The sequence below is a fragment of the Carassius carassius genome, chromosome 5 (assembly GCF_963082965.1).
Source record: "Carassius carassius chromosome 5, fCarCar2.1, whole genome shotgun sequence".
Lineage (NCBI taxonomy): Eukaryota > Metazoa > Chordata > Actinopteri > Cypriniformes > Cyprinidae > Carassius > Carassius carassius.
The window spans coordinates 15,041,646-15,059,022 of NC_081759.1; the positions used below are offsets into that span (position 1 = coordinate 15,041,646).

Here is a 17,377-nt window from a genome sequence, read left to right on the forward strand (position 1 = left end):
CTTTTTCAAAAAAAGTAACGCCAGTTACTTTGTTTTCCCATTTATTAACAGACAAGTCTCCTGTCCCCATAATAGGAGAAATCGGAAGGACAAAGGCGTTATGTGCGCTGTGTGAACATGATGTAGTTCTAGACTAAATGTGAATGTGCATGAATTCATCCCACTCAACAACAACAAAAAAAACTGATTAAGTAATAATCAAAATGAATTAAAACAGGGAAATGCAAACTCAGAATAAAACACAAACCTGTAATAATTAAATATGTTAAACAACACAAATGTATCTAATCCCATATTATTAACCAATGTCTTTGCTGCTGAACTTTGATGATCCAGTTCAACTATACTAATAAGCAAAAATGACTTTAGATAATCCTACAGTTGTGCTTCATTTTTTTTGTTTGTTTTTTATTGCTGAAGAATGTTCTCCTGTGTTCTGCTGTACAGACGTGAATTTACACTTTTTGGAGTGAAAGGGCTTTTCCATTTGCTATAAATAGAACTTCTTATATTAAAAACATTCATGCCCTGCTCATATTTAAAAATAAAAGTAACGCAAAGGCAATGTAACGCATTACTTTCCATAAAAAGTAACTATTTAACGTAATTAGTTACTTTTTAAGAGAGTAACACAATATTGCAATACATTACTTTTGAAAGTAACTTTCCCCAACACTGATGGTTATTGTGTATTAAGAGCCAGTGAGCAACAGACTTCCATAATAATAAAATAATTGTTGGCATTAATCAATTAAACGATAACATGTTCATTTACCCAGCCCTAATAAAAACACTATGAAAACATAACTTATCCACCTTGACAGTTTACTGGAAAATCTTCTTCAAAAAGACAGTCTCAAACATGGGGCAACAAACATCCCACTAAAAATGTGCTGTACACTCTGGCAAACACCTTCGTCTAAACATCGGCTCATAACCACACATCACATTAGCTCTGGAACTGGTGTTGGAAGATGTTATCTGCTTTACATTAACAGACATTGTTGATATTAAATAACTTACAATATCGAAATACATACGAAAAGGTGGACAGTCAAGAAACAAAACGCTCCAACAAAAAGACATTTTCAAAGGATAGAACATGCAATCCTCAAACTTTACAAAAAGCTTTATCAAAAGAAAAAATAAATACATTTGCTCTGTAGTCCGATGATCAGAGATATGTATTAGATTAATTAACTCATGCTCTCTGAAAACAAAAATGGAGTAACTCAAAACGAGAAAGACATGGCAATGCTAACAAATACATTGTATACAGGCGTGAATATTTAATGCACAAACAATGAAGTATACTGGCAAGGGAAAATGTGCACACAGGCATTGTGGTGCAAAAAAATTAGGTATTTTGAAAAAAATAAGTATAAAAATATATTTTGTATAACTCCAACTATTTGGTCATTTTCAGAAAATCTGCATTTCATGAAATTTTAAAGATGGAGATGAATAATGCCGTTTAATTTAAAAGGAGAAAGATTAAATACATCCTTTAAATGAATAATCCTATAAGAGACTGACTTGGATTGTTTTTTTGTTTTTATAAAATTACTATAAATGTGATTGCTAAAAAGGACATTTTCAATATACTCTCACATCCACACCATTAAAATTAAAGGAAAGAAAAAAAACACGATAACAAGACTAAAAAAAAAACCTACACTACAAACAGAAACAGAAGCACAGTCAAAACATGGACACAAACAATAGCAGTTATTTATTCTTGTGACCATGCAGAGCATCAGAAACCAGGATGTAGACTGAATGTATTGTATTAGTCTGATGGAGGAGTTCAGCAGACACAGAGGGTTGCTTTGCGGGGCTGTAGTATAGGGATGCTGGGGGTCCGTTTGGGACTCTTGCCGGCATTGCGTTTGGGCACGGAGCGTTCACTAGTCCTCCGGTGGGAGCTGCTTGGGGTGAGGGGGCTCCGTCTGGGCCTCTTCCCCACCGGGCTTGACACATCCGGTGGGGACAGGGGCATCTCTGGGGTCCGGTTACCCTCGCTGGGGCACAGAGTCAAGGCAGCTTTGTCCGTGAGCTCAGTGTAAGGGAAGTTTTCCTCTAACAGGGGTTCTGCGTTCAGACTCACTCCTGACAAACCGTTCCTCCTCTCCAGTGCTGGCAAAGACTCACTGCTGGCTGAGGACGGGTCTGGATCCGGGGTCTGTAAAGGGTCAAACATATGGTCACTTTCTGATTCTATCATTAACATTTTAATATATGCAAATTACCAGTGTTGGGAAAGCTATTTTTAAATTGTAGTATGCCAAGGTAGCAGGATAAGTCATTTTGAGAAAACTGACTGTTAGTGAACGAACTCCATCACACACCTGTAAGTAATAGGTGCGTAGAAAAATAAAACCAGGTAGATCGCACTTAATCACACAACGTTTCGGTCACACGACCTTCATCAGGACTCCTTAAAATTTATTTTGCAAGTTAAGATAGTGTGCGGGAGTTCCTGGCTGTGAAAGTTTTTTTTACAGGGAATATTTATATATTATGAAGTCTTTTCAAATGTATTTAATTTATTTTAAAAAAAAGAAAAAAGAAAAGAAAAAAAAGAAAGGAAAACAGCATTGACTTGGCATAAAAACAATAAATGTACTTATCTAACTACTTGTAGTGTAGGAGTTACTAAAATTATTAAAGTGACTCAATGTTATATTGCAAAACAATTATATTACAATATATTGTGAAATATTACAATTTAAAGAAATCATTCTGATATGCTGATTAGAAATCAGGATTGTTTAACGAATAGAATGTTCAAAAGAACAGCATTTATTTTGCATGTTAGTTATTTTTAATGTTAAAAATCTTTACTGTCACCTTTGAACAATTTAGTGCATCCCTGGTGAACAAAAGAAAAAAAAAGACTAGAAACTAAGAATACACAATTTATATTACCACATACAATATTTTTTAAAACAGGATATTTATGCATGTCTGTTTGCCCCATGTTTACATTCAGAAAAATAATTATCATCTTCTCAATATCAGCCAGAACTGTAATATTTAGGAATCCTTAAAAGATATAAAGTAAAAGTAAAAAAAAAAAATCCCAGAGGAAGTACTAGAAATGGAAAAGATTCAAATTGCAAACAAATGCCAACAACTCTTAAAGACAAAATACAAATAAAGCAAGTCTAAAGTCTGGTCTTCATCACTAAAACAGGGGAAACTCATCGTGGCTGCCCTTTTACATTCTCTTGCCTTGTTCTGTATTTTTCATTTCCCCTCTATCAAAATCATAACAGCACCAGAAGAGCAAACAGGAAAAAACGATCAAAGCGGCCTCCCAAAACCTCAAATCCACTCCACTTTAATGGATTAAAAACACAAACATCTGTCCACTCTCCAGCTCTCCAAGCCAAAGCAAAACAGCCAAGAGCAGCTGGAGGAGCTGTGCTTCAAACACGCTGGGGCCAAACAAACACGCAGACATGGCTTCCATCGGAACTGCTCTGACCGTGGAGGCCTCGGTCGGGAAAGGGGAAGACGGAGGAGAGAGAGAGAGAGTGAGCGAGCGAGAGGATAAAGAGAAAAGCAGGCAGGACTGATGAGCAGCATGTCAGAGTCTCTTTTGGCGGGCATGAAGCCAAAGTGTGGCTAACATAAGCAGGAACTCTGTAAAAAGTCTTATCTAAAAGCTGCTGATTGGCTGTGAGCCTGGACAGTGTACAAAAATCTCTTGAAGTTCAAGCGTATCATGGACTCCTGTTTTTGTCTGCTTGAAGTGGTAGGGTGGTTATGTCTAAAACAACGGTACTTCAGTACCAAGTCGGTAATGGAATTGTTCTAATGTGACAAAACCAGACTTCTTGCAGTACTGGTAGAACTGAATAATGACCCACACAGGCGACTGCATTTGCGCTCTGAAGAGCATCAAATATTTCTGTTTACAACCTGTTTTGATATGTCTGTTCAGATCAGAACTGTAATGGAAAATTACATGCATTTCATTTAGTCAGACTCAAAATCTACTCAACAACGCTCAAAACTGAGCTCTGCAAGCACGCGAATCCTAATTAACCAACAAAGTGTAGACATGCACCTGTATGCATGTTTCATACGAATAAGATAATCTGAGAATATTTGTTTTCCATTTGAATTGGTTCATTTGAAAGTAAACATTACACTCTCTATAGATATATTTTCCATGTCTGTAAGGCTTTGAGTTATGGAATTACACGCTCAAGTTGACAGAGACGGCAGAAAGCACATCCTGTTTTCTTTCATTATTTTACAAAAGCGTGATATTTTGTTGTTATTGTGAGTCTTTACAGATTCGAAAGATGTATTACTCTTATCTGTATGACCGAAAATGAATGTATTTTAAGAGCAAGTGACCGCACAGACACCTCTGTCCTGCAGAGAGCGCGATACTGTTCAGCTTCCACAATCCACACAGACTCTTGAACAGCGCACATTTTCTAAGTTAACATTAGATTGAGCTGCCATATAAAATTGCTGCTACTAACATTTTTCAGATAAAATGCAATATTTGAGGTCGATGAATGATCGACCAGCCATTAATAATCCGTCCACATCCTGTAGATTTTTTCTGCGACTAAGCAGCGAATAGAATTTTCGTCAACCAAGACTCTTCTGTTCGACTAACAGTTAGTCAAATATTACAGGGCATCACTAGATTTTTCTGCTGCTAAGATGACCATATTTTGCAAAAAGTTTTTCACTATAAATGCAGAAGTGAATTCATCACTATTAATTATTGACACAGTGATAATCATAGACATTATGAAACAAAAATCATAAATAACTGTACATTTTAAAAAAAAGTAATTAGTGAATATGTTTAACAACTTTAACAGCCTAAAGACACTCTTTATTCTAGTGGTGCTCCAATCACGATCGGCCGATCGTTAATGCGCATCTCGTCAGTAAAGCCGGTTCTCTAATCAGCTGTAAATTTGTGGAAATTTGTGAACGTGGATTTGCGCAGCTTCTCAGTTAACAATGGCTCCGTGTAGTAACAGCTGCTCTATGTGAAATCACGCACCTGATGGAATTTACCGCTGATTAGAGAACCGGCTTTACTGACGAGATGCGCATTAACGATCGGCCGATCGTGATCGGAGCAGCCCTACTTTATTCTATTAAACTACGTGTTTTGGTTCTTTATTTTATTTCTGACTTCTCACTTAAACCAATGTTTATTTAATTGAAAACATATTTAAACTCTTTAATGCATTGTTTATTTTAAATTGTTATTATTAGCATTAATAATTGATTTAATTTCTATATTTGGTAACACTTTAGATTAGGGAACACATATTCACTATTAACTAAAAGTTTTCCCTGAATAAACTGCTGATTTGCTGCTTATTAATATAACCCGAATTCCGGAAAAGTTGGGACGTTTTTTAAATTTTAATAAAATGAAAACTAAAGGAATTTCAAATCACATGAGCCAATATTTTATTCACAAAAGAAAATAGATAACGTAGCAAATGTTTAAACTGAGAAATGTTACACTTTTATCCACTTAATTAGCTCATTTAAAATTTAATGCCTGCTACAGGTCTCAAAAAAGTTGGCACGGGGGCAACAAATGGCTAAAAAAGCAAGCAGTTTTGAAAAGATTCAGCTGGGAGAACATCTAGTGATTAATTAAGTTAATTGATATCAGGTCTGTAACATGATTAGCTATAAAAGCTTTGTCTTAGAGAAGCAGAGTCTCTCAGAAGTAAAGATGGGCAGAGGCTCTCCAATCTGTGAAAGACTGCGTAAAAAAATTGTGGAAAACTTTAAAAACAATGTTCCTCAACGTCAAATTGCAAAGGCTTTGCAAATCTCATCATCTACAGTGCATAACATCATCAAAAGATTCAGAGAAACTGGAGAAATCTCTGTGCGTAAGGGACAAGGCCGAAGACCTTTATTGGATGCCCGTGGTCTTCGGGCTCTCAGACGACACTGCATCACTCATCGGCATGATTGTGTCAATGACATTACTAAATGGGCCCAGGAATACTTTCAGAAACCACTGTCGGTAAACACAATCCACCGTGCCATCAGCAGATGCCAACTAAAGCTCTATCATGCAAAAAGGAAGCCACATGTGAACATGATCCAGAAGCGCCGTCGTGTCCTGTGGGCCAAGGCTCATTTAAAATGGACTATTTCAAAGTGGAATAGTGTTTTATGGTCAGACGAGTCCAAATTTGACATTCTTGTTGGAAATCACGGACGCCGTGTCCTCCGGGCTAAAGAGGATTGAGACCTTCCAGCATGTTATCAGCGTTCAGTTCAAAAGCCAGCATCTCTGATGGTATGGGGGTGCATAAGTGCATACGGTATGGGCAGCTTGCATGTTTTGGAAGGCTCTGTGAATGCTGAAAGGTATATAAAGGTTTTAGAGCAACATATGCTTCCCTCCAAACAACGTCTATTTCAGGGAAGGCCTTGTTTATTTCAGCAGGACAATGCAAAACCACATACTGCAGCTATAACAACAGCATGGCTTCGTCGTAGAAGAGTCCGGGTGCTAACCTGGCCTGCCTGCAGTCCAGATCTTTCACCTATAGAGAATATTTGGCGCATCATTAAACGAAAAATACGTCAAAGACGACCACGAACTCTTCACCAGCTGGAAATCTATATAAGGCAAGAATGTGACCAAATTCCAACAGCAAAACTCCAGCAACTCATAGCCTCAATGCCCAGACGTCTTCAAACTGTTTTGAAAAGAAAAGGAGATGCTACACCATGGTAAACATGCCCCGTCCCAACTATTTTGAGACCTTTAGCAGAAATCAAAATTGAAATGAGCTCATTTTGTGCATAAAATTGTAAACTTTCTCAGTTTAAACATTTGCTATGTTATCTATGTTCTATTGTGAATAAAATATTGGCTCATGTGATTTGTAAGTCTTTTAGTTTTCATTTTATTAAAATTTAAAAAATGTCCCAACTTTTCCGGAATTCGGGTTGTACTAAGGTGAGGTTGTTCAATTTAAGAATGGGGTAGGATTATGAGATCTAAAATATAGTCATGCCGAATAAGGCATTAATATGCGTTTTATAAGTACTAATAAACAACCAATATGCTTGTAATATGCATGCTAATAAGCAACTATGTAATTAGTCCCTAAACTAAAGTTTTACCATTTATCTAAAATATATTTTTTAACAGTTTAATAAAGTAATAGTAAAGGGGGTGTATTCAAATAGTTTTTAATTTGTTACCAAAATAAGTACAGAGAACAGTGAAATTTTGAAAGTACTGACTATTGAAATGTTAGTTTTGTGACAATAATGTACTTCTTTTTCAGCCTGCCTTTACTTCTAAAAGTATAGCTTTGTAATTTTACCTTAATGAGTGGCGTGATGGAGCGGGATCCTATTGCGGGGTCACAGTGTGGGCCCTCTGCCAGGCTAAGTATGACCTCGTCTCTGTGCATAGGTAGGTGGGGTTTTCCAGGCTCAGGAAGGGCAATAACTATTACGCTGGTGTTGTCTGCACGGAGCATCCGCTGACGCCATCGCATCAATGCATGGCACCCCAACCGACGTGCAACCGACATCCCGAAAGGTGCCTGTAGGGCATAAAATGCACACTTTTAGATATTAACATAAATAGCAGTATATCACGTAGTTCGGGATAAATTTGTTCGTACCACAGCCTCATCATGGCTCTGGCACACAGTCACAGCCTCCTGTGGTGGCACCATGTTCCAAAGGCCATCACTGCCAACGATGATGTAACGATGCCGTTTAGGATCAAGGGTCACCACATTGGTGTCAGGCTCAGGAGAAACCACAAACTCTCCACTATAGAAGTCATAGCTCCATAGATCACCTGGAAGAACATCATATTTAATATTATTTGCTTACCTTAACCTTTGCCAATAAAAATACCCCAGAAAGTGAAAGTGACATTCAGCCAAGTATGGTGACCCATACTCAGAATTTGTGCTCTGCATTTAACCCATCCGAAATGCACACATACAGAGCAGTGAACACACACACACACTGTGAGCACACACCCGGAGCAGTGGGCAGCCATTTATGCTGCGGTGCCCGGGGAGCAGTTGGGGGTTCGATGCCTTGCTCAAGGGCACCTAAGTCATGGTATTGAAGGTGGAGAGAGAACTGTACATGCACTCCCCCCACCCACAATTCCTGCCGGCCCGGGACTCGAACTCACAACCTTTCGATTGGGAGTCCGACTCTCTAACCATTAGGCCACGACTTCCAAATGACAGGAAGACACGAAAAAATATATAAATCCTGATATCAAGGGCCATCAGCTAAAAAAAAAAAAAGCAAAAATAGTAAAGAGGCTCAAACACGCTTGCTTGGCATGAAAGCACCTATGAGGTTTGTTGTTGTGTGCAATGCAAACATATTTAAATCATGTTCAAACTAGTTTTTTTGTGTGTCAAGTTAAACTCAGCTTCTGTTTAGCATATTTGATGTGCTATATGCATATGCATTGTTTAATTTCTCTATGTAAATAAAAGGCTAAATTACATTCTCTTCAGAGTCTTCAGTGTTTCTATGAACTTTTTGTTGCGAAACGTTTGTGAATAGTTTTGGTGGAATGAACTTTGAATGGAGAGACAAATCTCTCATGTTCCATTAAAAATATCTTTATTATTGGTTCGAAGATGAATAAAGGTTTATAAGTCTGAATTACATTAGGGTGAAGAATTTTTTTTTATTTTTGGGTGAGCTATCCCTTTAACTGAATTTGACTGTGATGGATTTTACAGAGACACAGTTTGCATAATCCTGCTTAACACTATTTAAAGCAATGTCCTTGACTTATTAATGAGAACTGAAAACAATAAATACCACATATTAATCAATAATTAATATATCTATTGTGTGATTCTAAGTGTTTACCCAGAGCTCTGGCGACAGCGAGGAAGGGGATCTGATCGATCGGGGTGCTCCTTCTGACCGGACCGTTGTGACTTAGTCTAGGCCTCTTCCACACCACGCGGTTCACACCAGACTTCTTCACCACACTACATTCACACAAACAAAGGCAAATTAACTGGTCTTCCAAAACACAATTTTATTGGTTAGTTGATGACTTAAAGGTGTCAGCAAGCATCAAGATCTCACCTGCCACCCAGTCCCTCAATTCTCTGCTTCTCTTTTGGGAGCTCGGGCTTGTGGTCTTGAGTGACCTCCACAGCTTTGATGACTTTATCAGCGGGATCTTCCCTCACACCCAACACAACAGACGAGTCCCCGACATGAGCCACAAACATGCAGTCCCCTCTGATGACCACCACACTGGCTGTAGTCCCCGAAGTACTGGGGAGGCCAGTTAATGTCTTCGGCCATTCAGCTGAAGAAAAAATGACACATTGTTAACCACGACTGCAGCAAGACATTGACCAGCAGATGTCACTAGCATGCCATCACACCCACCTAGACTGCTTTGCACATGTATTAGGGCTGTGAATCTGTGGCAAGGCAGCGATTCGATTCGATTACGATTCATAGGTTTTCGATTCGATTCAATAACGATTTTTGCAAATTTAGAACGATTCAATTCGATTCGATTCACAATTAAATTCGATTCGATTCGATTCTGCATTCTTTAAGTGCATTCACGGGATTATTTAAATGCTTCTACTACATTACTTAAATGCTTAGTTAGGGGGCAAATTACAGTAGCATTTATGGTTAGAGAACCATAGGTTAGAAAAAAAAAAAAAAAAAAAAAAACCTTTTGTCCATTGTTAAATGCTAGTTTAATGATGCGACATGGCATACGTAAAAATGTATGTAAGCCAAGTTTTTAAAAAAAGAGCTTAAAGAGTATTATGTATAAGCTAACATTTTGTCACACCAGAGGTGTAGCCATAATTTCAGCAGTGACAGAAATGTCAAATACAATCATTTTATGTATGTAGCCTATATAATAATAATAATTATTATTATTATTATTATTTTTTTTTTTTTTACAAGGAATTATCTTCTTTTTTAATTACTTTTAATTAGCTGTAATAAATCAAATACACTGCTGGACAATAATCAATGATTTGTAATATATATTTTTTTCCTAATGGCAATTTTATGATTGTTTTATATACTAGGCTACATTTAATTAGCAATTATTTAAATTTTCTGCACAGAATAAGGTAGAAAATATACTTTATAGTTTCTGTACTGTAATAAATGTCAATTAGCACTGCATCATTAATAAATTGTTTGTGTTTTTTTTTTGTTTCTTCAGTTAATTCTGCTTTTATTCAGTTTAGCTGCAGATATAGCCTGGCACGTCTATGAGAGCGAGATCGCGTCTCTTTCAGCGTGAAAACGTCTTCATCTCTATTTAACTTTTCCTCTCCATCAGCGAATGATTCTGAGAGAAAACGCGCCAGATGTCTGTTTGCTAATGAAACAAACGCTACTTTGATGCATCTGATTATCAGATAAATCTCGCGCTCTTATTTCAAGGTCGTTGTTAATGCTGTGGTTAATTTTAAAAGTTTCCTTCGTATATTCGGTTCATCCGCATTGTTTAAAAACATTTATCATTCAATGGATCTGTGCGTATGATTTAGACACTTACATTTCTGCTCCGTCCATGCAATAAACACAGCTGTCGACGGCTCCGGTAACTCCGTCGGTAAGATGCAGAGAGCCATTGACAAACTACAGAAAAGTAAAACTACTTCACGTTAGCATTACTGGCCACGAGTCCTATAGATCACACGTCAGCTGCGTCAGAGACGAACGGAGCGCGAGCGCAATCCTGTGTCAGTCTCAGTCGGTAAACAGTGGAGCGCGTGAAGGACAGATAAGAGGCACGATTCACGAACACTCTTCAAGGTCTCCATTAATTCGTGCGTGTAGTAATTTAATGTGTATACATTTTGAAAGCATTGAATCGCTATAGAAAAATCGCGATTCATTCGATTCTTAGCATTTTGAATCTATTACTGTCCAAGATCGGCGATTCACGATTCAAAAATCATGTTTCAAGATCGATGCATATAAATCGACAGGGTTTGTAATCGATGCATCGAGAAAACGAGTGAATCGTTACACCCCTAACATGTATACATTCAATAATAATTAGCAGAAAGTTTCTCATTATTATGCAATATGAATTTCAATATTTTAATAATGTTTCTCATTAAAATTAGATGCTAAGTTATTATTATGAGAAAGCTTCTCATAAGCTCTTACTGCATTATAGTCCTCCATGTCCACTGCATTCTCAAAACTCTGTCAATTTGATAATACCTAGAATATCAAAATAAACTACGGGTGGCAGATCCTTTTCCTATTTAGTGCTAAACTCTGGAATAACCTACCTAACATTGTTCGGGAGGCAGACACATCTCTTTAACCTGGCTTACACATAACATACTAATATGCTTCCAATATTCAAAACCGTTTTAGGCTGCATTAATTAGGTAAAATGGAACTGGGAACACTTCCCATAACACCTTATGTACTTTCTACATCATTGGAAGAATGGCATCTACACTAATATTAGTCTGTTTCTCTCTTGTTTGAGGTCACCTCAAATCCAGTATCCAGATCAGAGGGTCACAGTAAGACCAGATGGTGGTTCAGCACCTAGAGAGGACCTCTACAGCCCTAAAAGACAGCGGAGACCAGGACAACTAGATGAGCCTCAGAGACAGATCCCCTGTAAAGTTCATCTCAGACGACCACCAGGACAAGACCACAGGAAACAGATGGTTCTTCTGCACAATCTGACTTTGCTGCAGCCTGGAATTGAACTACTGGTTTCGTCTGGTCAGAGGAGAACTGGCCCCCCAACTGAGCCTGGTGTCTCCCAAGGTTTTTTATCCATTCTGTCAACGATGGAGTTTCGGTTCCTTGCCACTGTCACCTCTGGCTTGCTTAGTTGGGGTCACTTCATTTACAGTGATATCGTTGACTTGATTGCACAGATACTACTTAAACTGAACTGAGCTGCATGATGACATCACTGAAATTAATGATGAACTGCCTTTAACTGAAAATTGAGTGTTTACTATTGTCATTTTGCATTATTGACACACTATTTTCCTATTTAATACTGCAAAGTGCTATGACACAATCTGTATTGTTAAAAGCACTATATAAATGAAGGTGACTTGAGACAAATTCTGCATCACTACAAAATGCTAAATCATTATTATAAGAAAATTCCTCATTATTATTAAAAATTAAGTCATTATAATTAGAACGTCATGATAATATTTATTTTTCTAAATATAATGTTTCGTCGAGTTCGTCTCTCATTATTATGATGTACAAACTACAAAATACATAATTATGGTACAGTTTCTCAATATAATAGAGCAGAAAATCCCAATTATGAGTTTCTCGTTTTTATGACTTACAGAATAATATTTTCACTCAGTAGTGGTGGAAACGGGTTTCTGTGATATAATGCATTTGCTTATTAACAGTGTGTAAAGGTTTGCATCAGTTATTACACAGCCCTGTCAAACTTTCCGCGCATGCGCAGTGAGACCATTCCATTCGGGGGTTTTTTTTTCGTCTTTTCTGCAGTAAGTAGATAGTGTGGCGCCCAATTTCAAAAAGTGTATTAGTCCGAAAGCTAATTTACACAATCGCAACCTCTGTGTGTATATCTGTCTAATCATATTAAGAATAATTCCAGCACGCATGCGATTTTAATCGTTAAAAATTGCTTTGAGGTCTTAAATGACACTGCCGATCAACATAACCATATCCTCGGAGCTATTCACAACGTAACGTAATTAGTTATACAATAAAAAAAAAAGAATAAATGTGAGGAAACGTCACATCATTCACATGAGAAAATAGCCTTGAATCGACTTACGAAGCTTTTTCCACATTGCATGATGACATGCGATGAAACCCTTGCGAATTGCGGCACAAACTTTCAGGTAATCCTTCGACCAAAAGTCCCGCTGCTGCTTGAGAAAATCCCAGAGATGATCTCGAGCGAACAGCGCAGCTTCTCGCCCTCCGTGGCCGTCAAACACGGCAAAGAACGCGACCGATCTCCTGTTGTCCCCCGCAGCCGGCTCCGTGCCGTCGCTCTCCTCGGTGGACAGTGTGTTTCTCCACGTTACCGTCACGGGTGAAGGCTTGTTTGTGCTGTCCGACGGATCGCTTTCAGAGACCAGCTCTTGATCCGACTTTGGATCGGTGTGCCCGGCCGCTCCCCTCTTACCGTCGCTGGGCTCCAGCTCCACGATCACCTCCGTTAAATCCTCCATGTATTTCCTTCCTCCTTGATCGGAGAAGACGCTCACTCGCAGCGATAGGTCGGGATTCATGGCCAGTCGACAGCCCTTGATAGGTCAACCTAAAAACTGCAAACGCGTGATTAAAAGATTTTAGATAACGTCAAATAACATTTATTAATCCGAGCTCGTCTTTTGTTTATTTTATAAGCTGCCAGTCCTTCCTTCCTTCGCAGACACATAGTAATGCAGGCAGAACGGTCATTAGCGCCATCTGTTGGACAGGAGGATTATAGTGGTGGCTTGTATGCTAGTACTATGTACTATACTACACTACCTACTGTTTCTAAAAATAGTCTACTCATTTCAGGTTTGTCACATGAAGTTGTTTCAGGGGGGCAAGAATTGGCTGGTTAGCATCACCCAAATGGTCAAGCCATTCAGAAATATTTGTATCCTATTCTAAGAAAACATTTGCAATCAGCTTATACATTTAATTATTGTAGTATGTCTATCAGTGCACAGTTCTTTTAGGGGGCTCTTAAAAATGTGAAATTCTCAGTAAGAAGAGAAATTCTTCTGTGAGTTTCAGCCACTATACCACACCAGCTCATTTATTTCTGAAGATAATAAAATCAGGTTACATCTGCATAACACACTAAACAACAGTTGTAGAAACCATCAAACTAACTGTTTTAAAGAGTAAACAGATTCCCAGGCAATTAGGCATAATTGTTCAGAACTGCTGATACTGCAGTGTTACACAAGAGCTATCGAGATCCTATCTGATGGCACCAGAACTGTACTGGCATCAGATAGTAAATACTGTGGTTCTCTTTATTCATACTAATAATTGAGGTTTACTTATAGTGTAAATGATTTTTTTTGTGCACGAAAAAAATTTTTGTGAGAAAATGATTATTTTTAACCCTCATTCTGAGCCTCTCTCTAAAATGACTTGTTTTTTAAGGGGTGTGTCCTTTAAGGCTCCTCAGTAATCAGCCACTGTTATGATTGGCTAACATCATTGCATAGGAAACAGTATCAACGCCCCCTCCCTATTGCATGTGTTTTGACAACATAATCAAAATAAAATGGTCATTTCCAGACAAAGCACTGTATAAATCATTGACTTACGGTATGTGATGCAGCTGCAGTCAGATTTTACCACTTCTTTCATCTGTTAACAAATGTTTCTTTGTGAACTCTCCATCACACTGTGCCTCATTTACAAAACGAAATGCTCCGATCAATCCTCTGGTGCCATTATAAATAAACTATCCACTTGTTCCTTATGCTGAGATCCTTTTGATATCTGTACAAAGACGCAAACGTGAATTACGAAGTCGTGTGAATTACTTGTTTAATTGTTTGTGATGTTTTTATCAGCTGTTTGGAATCTCATTCTGAAGGCACCCATTGACTGCAGATGATCCATTGGTGAGCGAGTGATATTAAATTTCTCTAAATCTGTTGTGATTAAGAAACAAACTCCTGTGCATTTTTAATGGCCTTATGGAAATTTCAAACCAAATTTTAATTTGGGGAGAACCGTTCCTTTAATACTAGCAATTCAAACTTACTTGTAGTTTTATATACTCTAAGTATATTTTTCCTTCTGTCAATGTAGAGATTGTGTCCATTGTTTCTCGTGCTCTTCCCACAGCCTGGAACAGTGGTTTGGTCACGCTGCTGCTGTTGATTCAGATGTCCACCAATGGCTGACAGCTACAAAAGTGTGCCTCTAATACATTGGAGAGACTTATTTGGTAATAAAACAAAGTTGATTGTTGATCCTTTGTGTGAAAGAAAGTATAGTATCTCCAAGTCTCTTCCACTAGTTTGCAACTTCATATAACTATTTAAGCCTTAAAATCAATTAAATGTTTAAGAAACCAAAATTTGTACTCGTAATCAGACTATACTTTTTAGTGATTCTCCCTATAATCCTCTTTTTCATCATTTACATTGTCCTTTCTAAAATAACCTACCATTTAAATACACTCAGAGGGTCTTCCAGTTTTGTGGACATTCACGCACAGATCAGTCATTAGTCAGCATCTGGATTTACAAGAATCATTTCAGTTTTAAGAAGCATTTTAACATGGCATCAACTACTATGAACAGAATAATTTTTATATGTATCATCACTCAGGTTTAACTGTGTATTACTGTCTTCGGAAGGCTTTTTTCTTTCAGACATGTTAAAATGCACAAATTCATGTTATTTCATGTTTACATGTAATGCAGGCATTCCCCAACTTTTCAGTCATCTAAACCTCTTTCACCTAATATATTTAATTGAAGTACCCCAGAGATTTTAAAATAAATATTGTAATTATTACCATATTGCATGTTCAAGGTTCTCTGGTGTTAATGGTAACATGACATGCAGGTAAACAAATAAAATATTTCATCTTGTTAGTAAGTCTTTTCGTTTGATTGTTGTCATTTTAAAACGACTTATTTTAAATTTTTATAATTTCATTTTTTATTAGCTTTTCATTAAACTCATGACGTTTTCATAGTTGCTGCTATATTGCTTTGAATAGAAAAAGAAAACTTGACTATGGAAAGGTTGAGGTTAACAGCAGAGCATGGTCATTCTGTTTAAAAAAAAAAAAAGTCTCACAAAATAATGTAGTTAGGTATTTTTTTTTTAACGAATCAGTCTAAATACAGCGTCCTCTCAATCTTTTACATGTAAACACAGAAATATTTCAATGCACATGATTTCTGAAAACAAAAAAATGGTGAAATAATGACTATGTGATATTATTGTACAGCATAAAACATCTAACACTGTATTATTTTTTTGTACACTTGTATTATAAGTATTTTACATTTGTATGTCCAGTGTTGTCATTCAACCGTTAAAACTGTTTCTGAAATTGAACATTTTCCTGAGTAGCACCAGTTTCTCGTTCTTATCTAAAGTGCAATAAAATGTGGGATTGTTTTAGATTTTCCTTATAAGGGAACATTATGACCAATGGAGAACTGTAATTGTCGAATTGCATGTGCGTGCAAGTATATGTATGTGTGTGTTTTCTGGTGTCTGCATTTAGTTCTCGTTTTTTCATCCGGGTGTACCAATGTGTGCAAGGTCTAGTTCTTGCTTTGTCTAGGTATGTGATGGACACATAAATACAGGAAGTAACTCAAGGGCAGTCAAAAGTGGAGCTTAAGAAATAACCGCTTTAAATCATTTATGATTTAGCACTTCACTTTTAATGAAAATGTTTCATTTTGATATCTCAGCTTTTTCGTAAAATTCATCACTTTCATGAGCATGGTTTACTAATTTGTTACCTCGTTTTAAGTACATTGTGTGCATGATTTACTAATCCATTCTGTTCATTGAATGATTTGTCAATAACTAATTCCTCTTTTTGAACAGGCTATTTCCCCATTATAGTCCTGTCATATGTTATTATGAATTCCAGTATTAAAGGGTTAGTTCAAACAAAAATTAAAATTAGTGCATAAATTACTCACCCTCAAGTCATCGTAGGTGTATATGAATTTCTTCTTTCAGACGAATCCAGTCAGAGTTAATTAAAAATGGTCTTTGATCTTTCAAGCTGTTTAATGTCATTCAGTGGGTGTTTCGTGTATCAGTCCAAAAGAAGTTAAATAAAAAGCGCCCATTCATTTAAAAAAGGATCTCACATGGCTCCAGGGGGTGAACAAAATTCTCCTGTAATGAATCAATGCGTTTTTGTAAGAAAAATATTCATATTCAAAAAGTAATAATCACTTTTATGTAGCTTGTGCCACCAGTTATACACGGAAACAGCTCCGGGTGGATGAAGTATGAGGTCAGTTGAGTCTTGTAAAAACCAACGTTTGTTAACAGGAGCAAAGTAAGTTTCTTACTTAGCAAAGGAAAACCTGTCTCCTTTTGGCATATATCGAAATCCTCCAACATTCTTCTTTACAAATCCTCGTTTTGTACTATTAATTTGTGACCATTTTTTTTTTTTTTTTTTATCTATTCACAGTGCTTCCGTGACTGTCACTTCTGAGCGGCGCATGCGCAAAGCCGAGGTCATACGTCATCCACCCGGAGCTGCTTCCATGTACAACAGAGAGCAGAAGCTACATTAAAGTGATTACTACGTTTTGGACATTTTCCTTACAAAAAAAGCATGGATTCACTACAGGTA

At 37.2% G+C, this 17,377-nt stretch overlaps 1 protein-coding gene across 1 annotated transcript; it reads right to left on the minus strand.

Moving 5' to 3' along the window:
- Positions 1-808: 808 nt before the first annotated feature.
- LOC132140830 (protein phosphatase 1D-like) lies at positions 809-13,458 on the minus strand. The gene is made up of 6 exons (XM_059549842.1): positions 12,839-13,458; positions 9,118-9,346; positions 8,893-9,017; positions 7,662-7,843; positions 7,356-7,580; positions 809-2,182 (listed from the first exon to the last, which is right to left on the minus strand). The coding sequence occupies exons 1-6, from the start codon at positions 13,299-13,301 to the stop codon at positions 1,808-1,810; spliced, it is 1,599 nt and encodes a 532-aa protein (XP_059405825.1). The 5' UTR covers positions 13,302-13,458; the 3' UTR covers positions 809-1,807.
- Positions 13,459-17,377: the final 3,919 nt, after the last annotated feature.

Coding starts and splice junctions, on each gene's coding strand:
- LOC132140830 (XM_059549842.1), bottom strand. CDS start 13,301: ATGAATCCCGACCTATCGCTGCGAGTGAGCGTCTTCTCCGATCAAGGA. Junction 9,347..12,838: donor TGCAATGTGGAAAAAGCTTC/GTAAGTCGATTC, acceptor TTTTTTCTTCAG/CTGAATGGCCGAAGACATTA. Junction 7,581..7,661: donor AGAGCCATGATGAGGCTGTG/GTACGAACAAAT, acceptor TATGCCCTACAG/GCACCTTTCGGGATGTCGGT.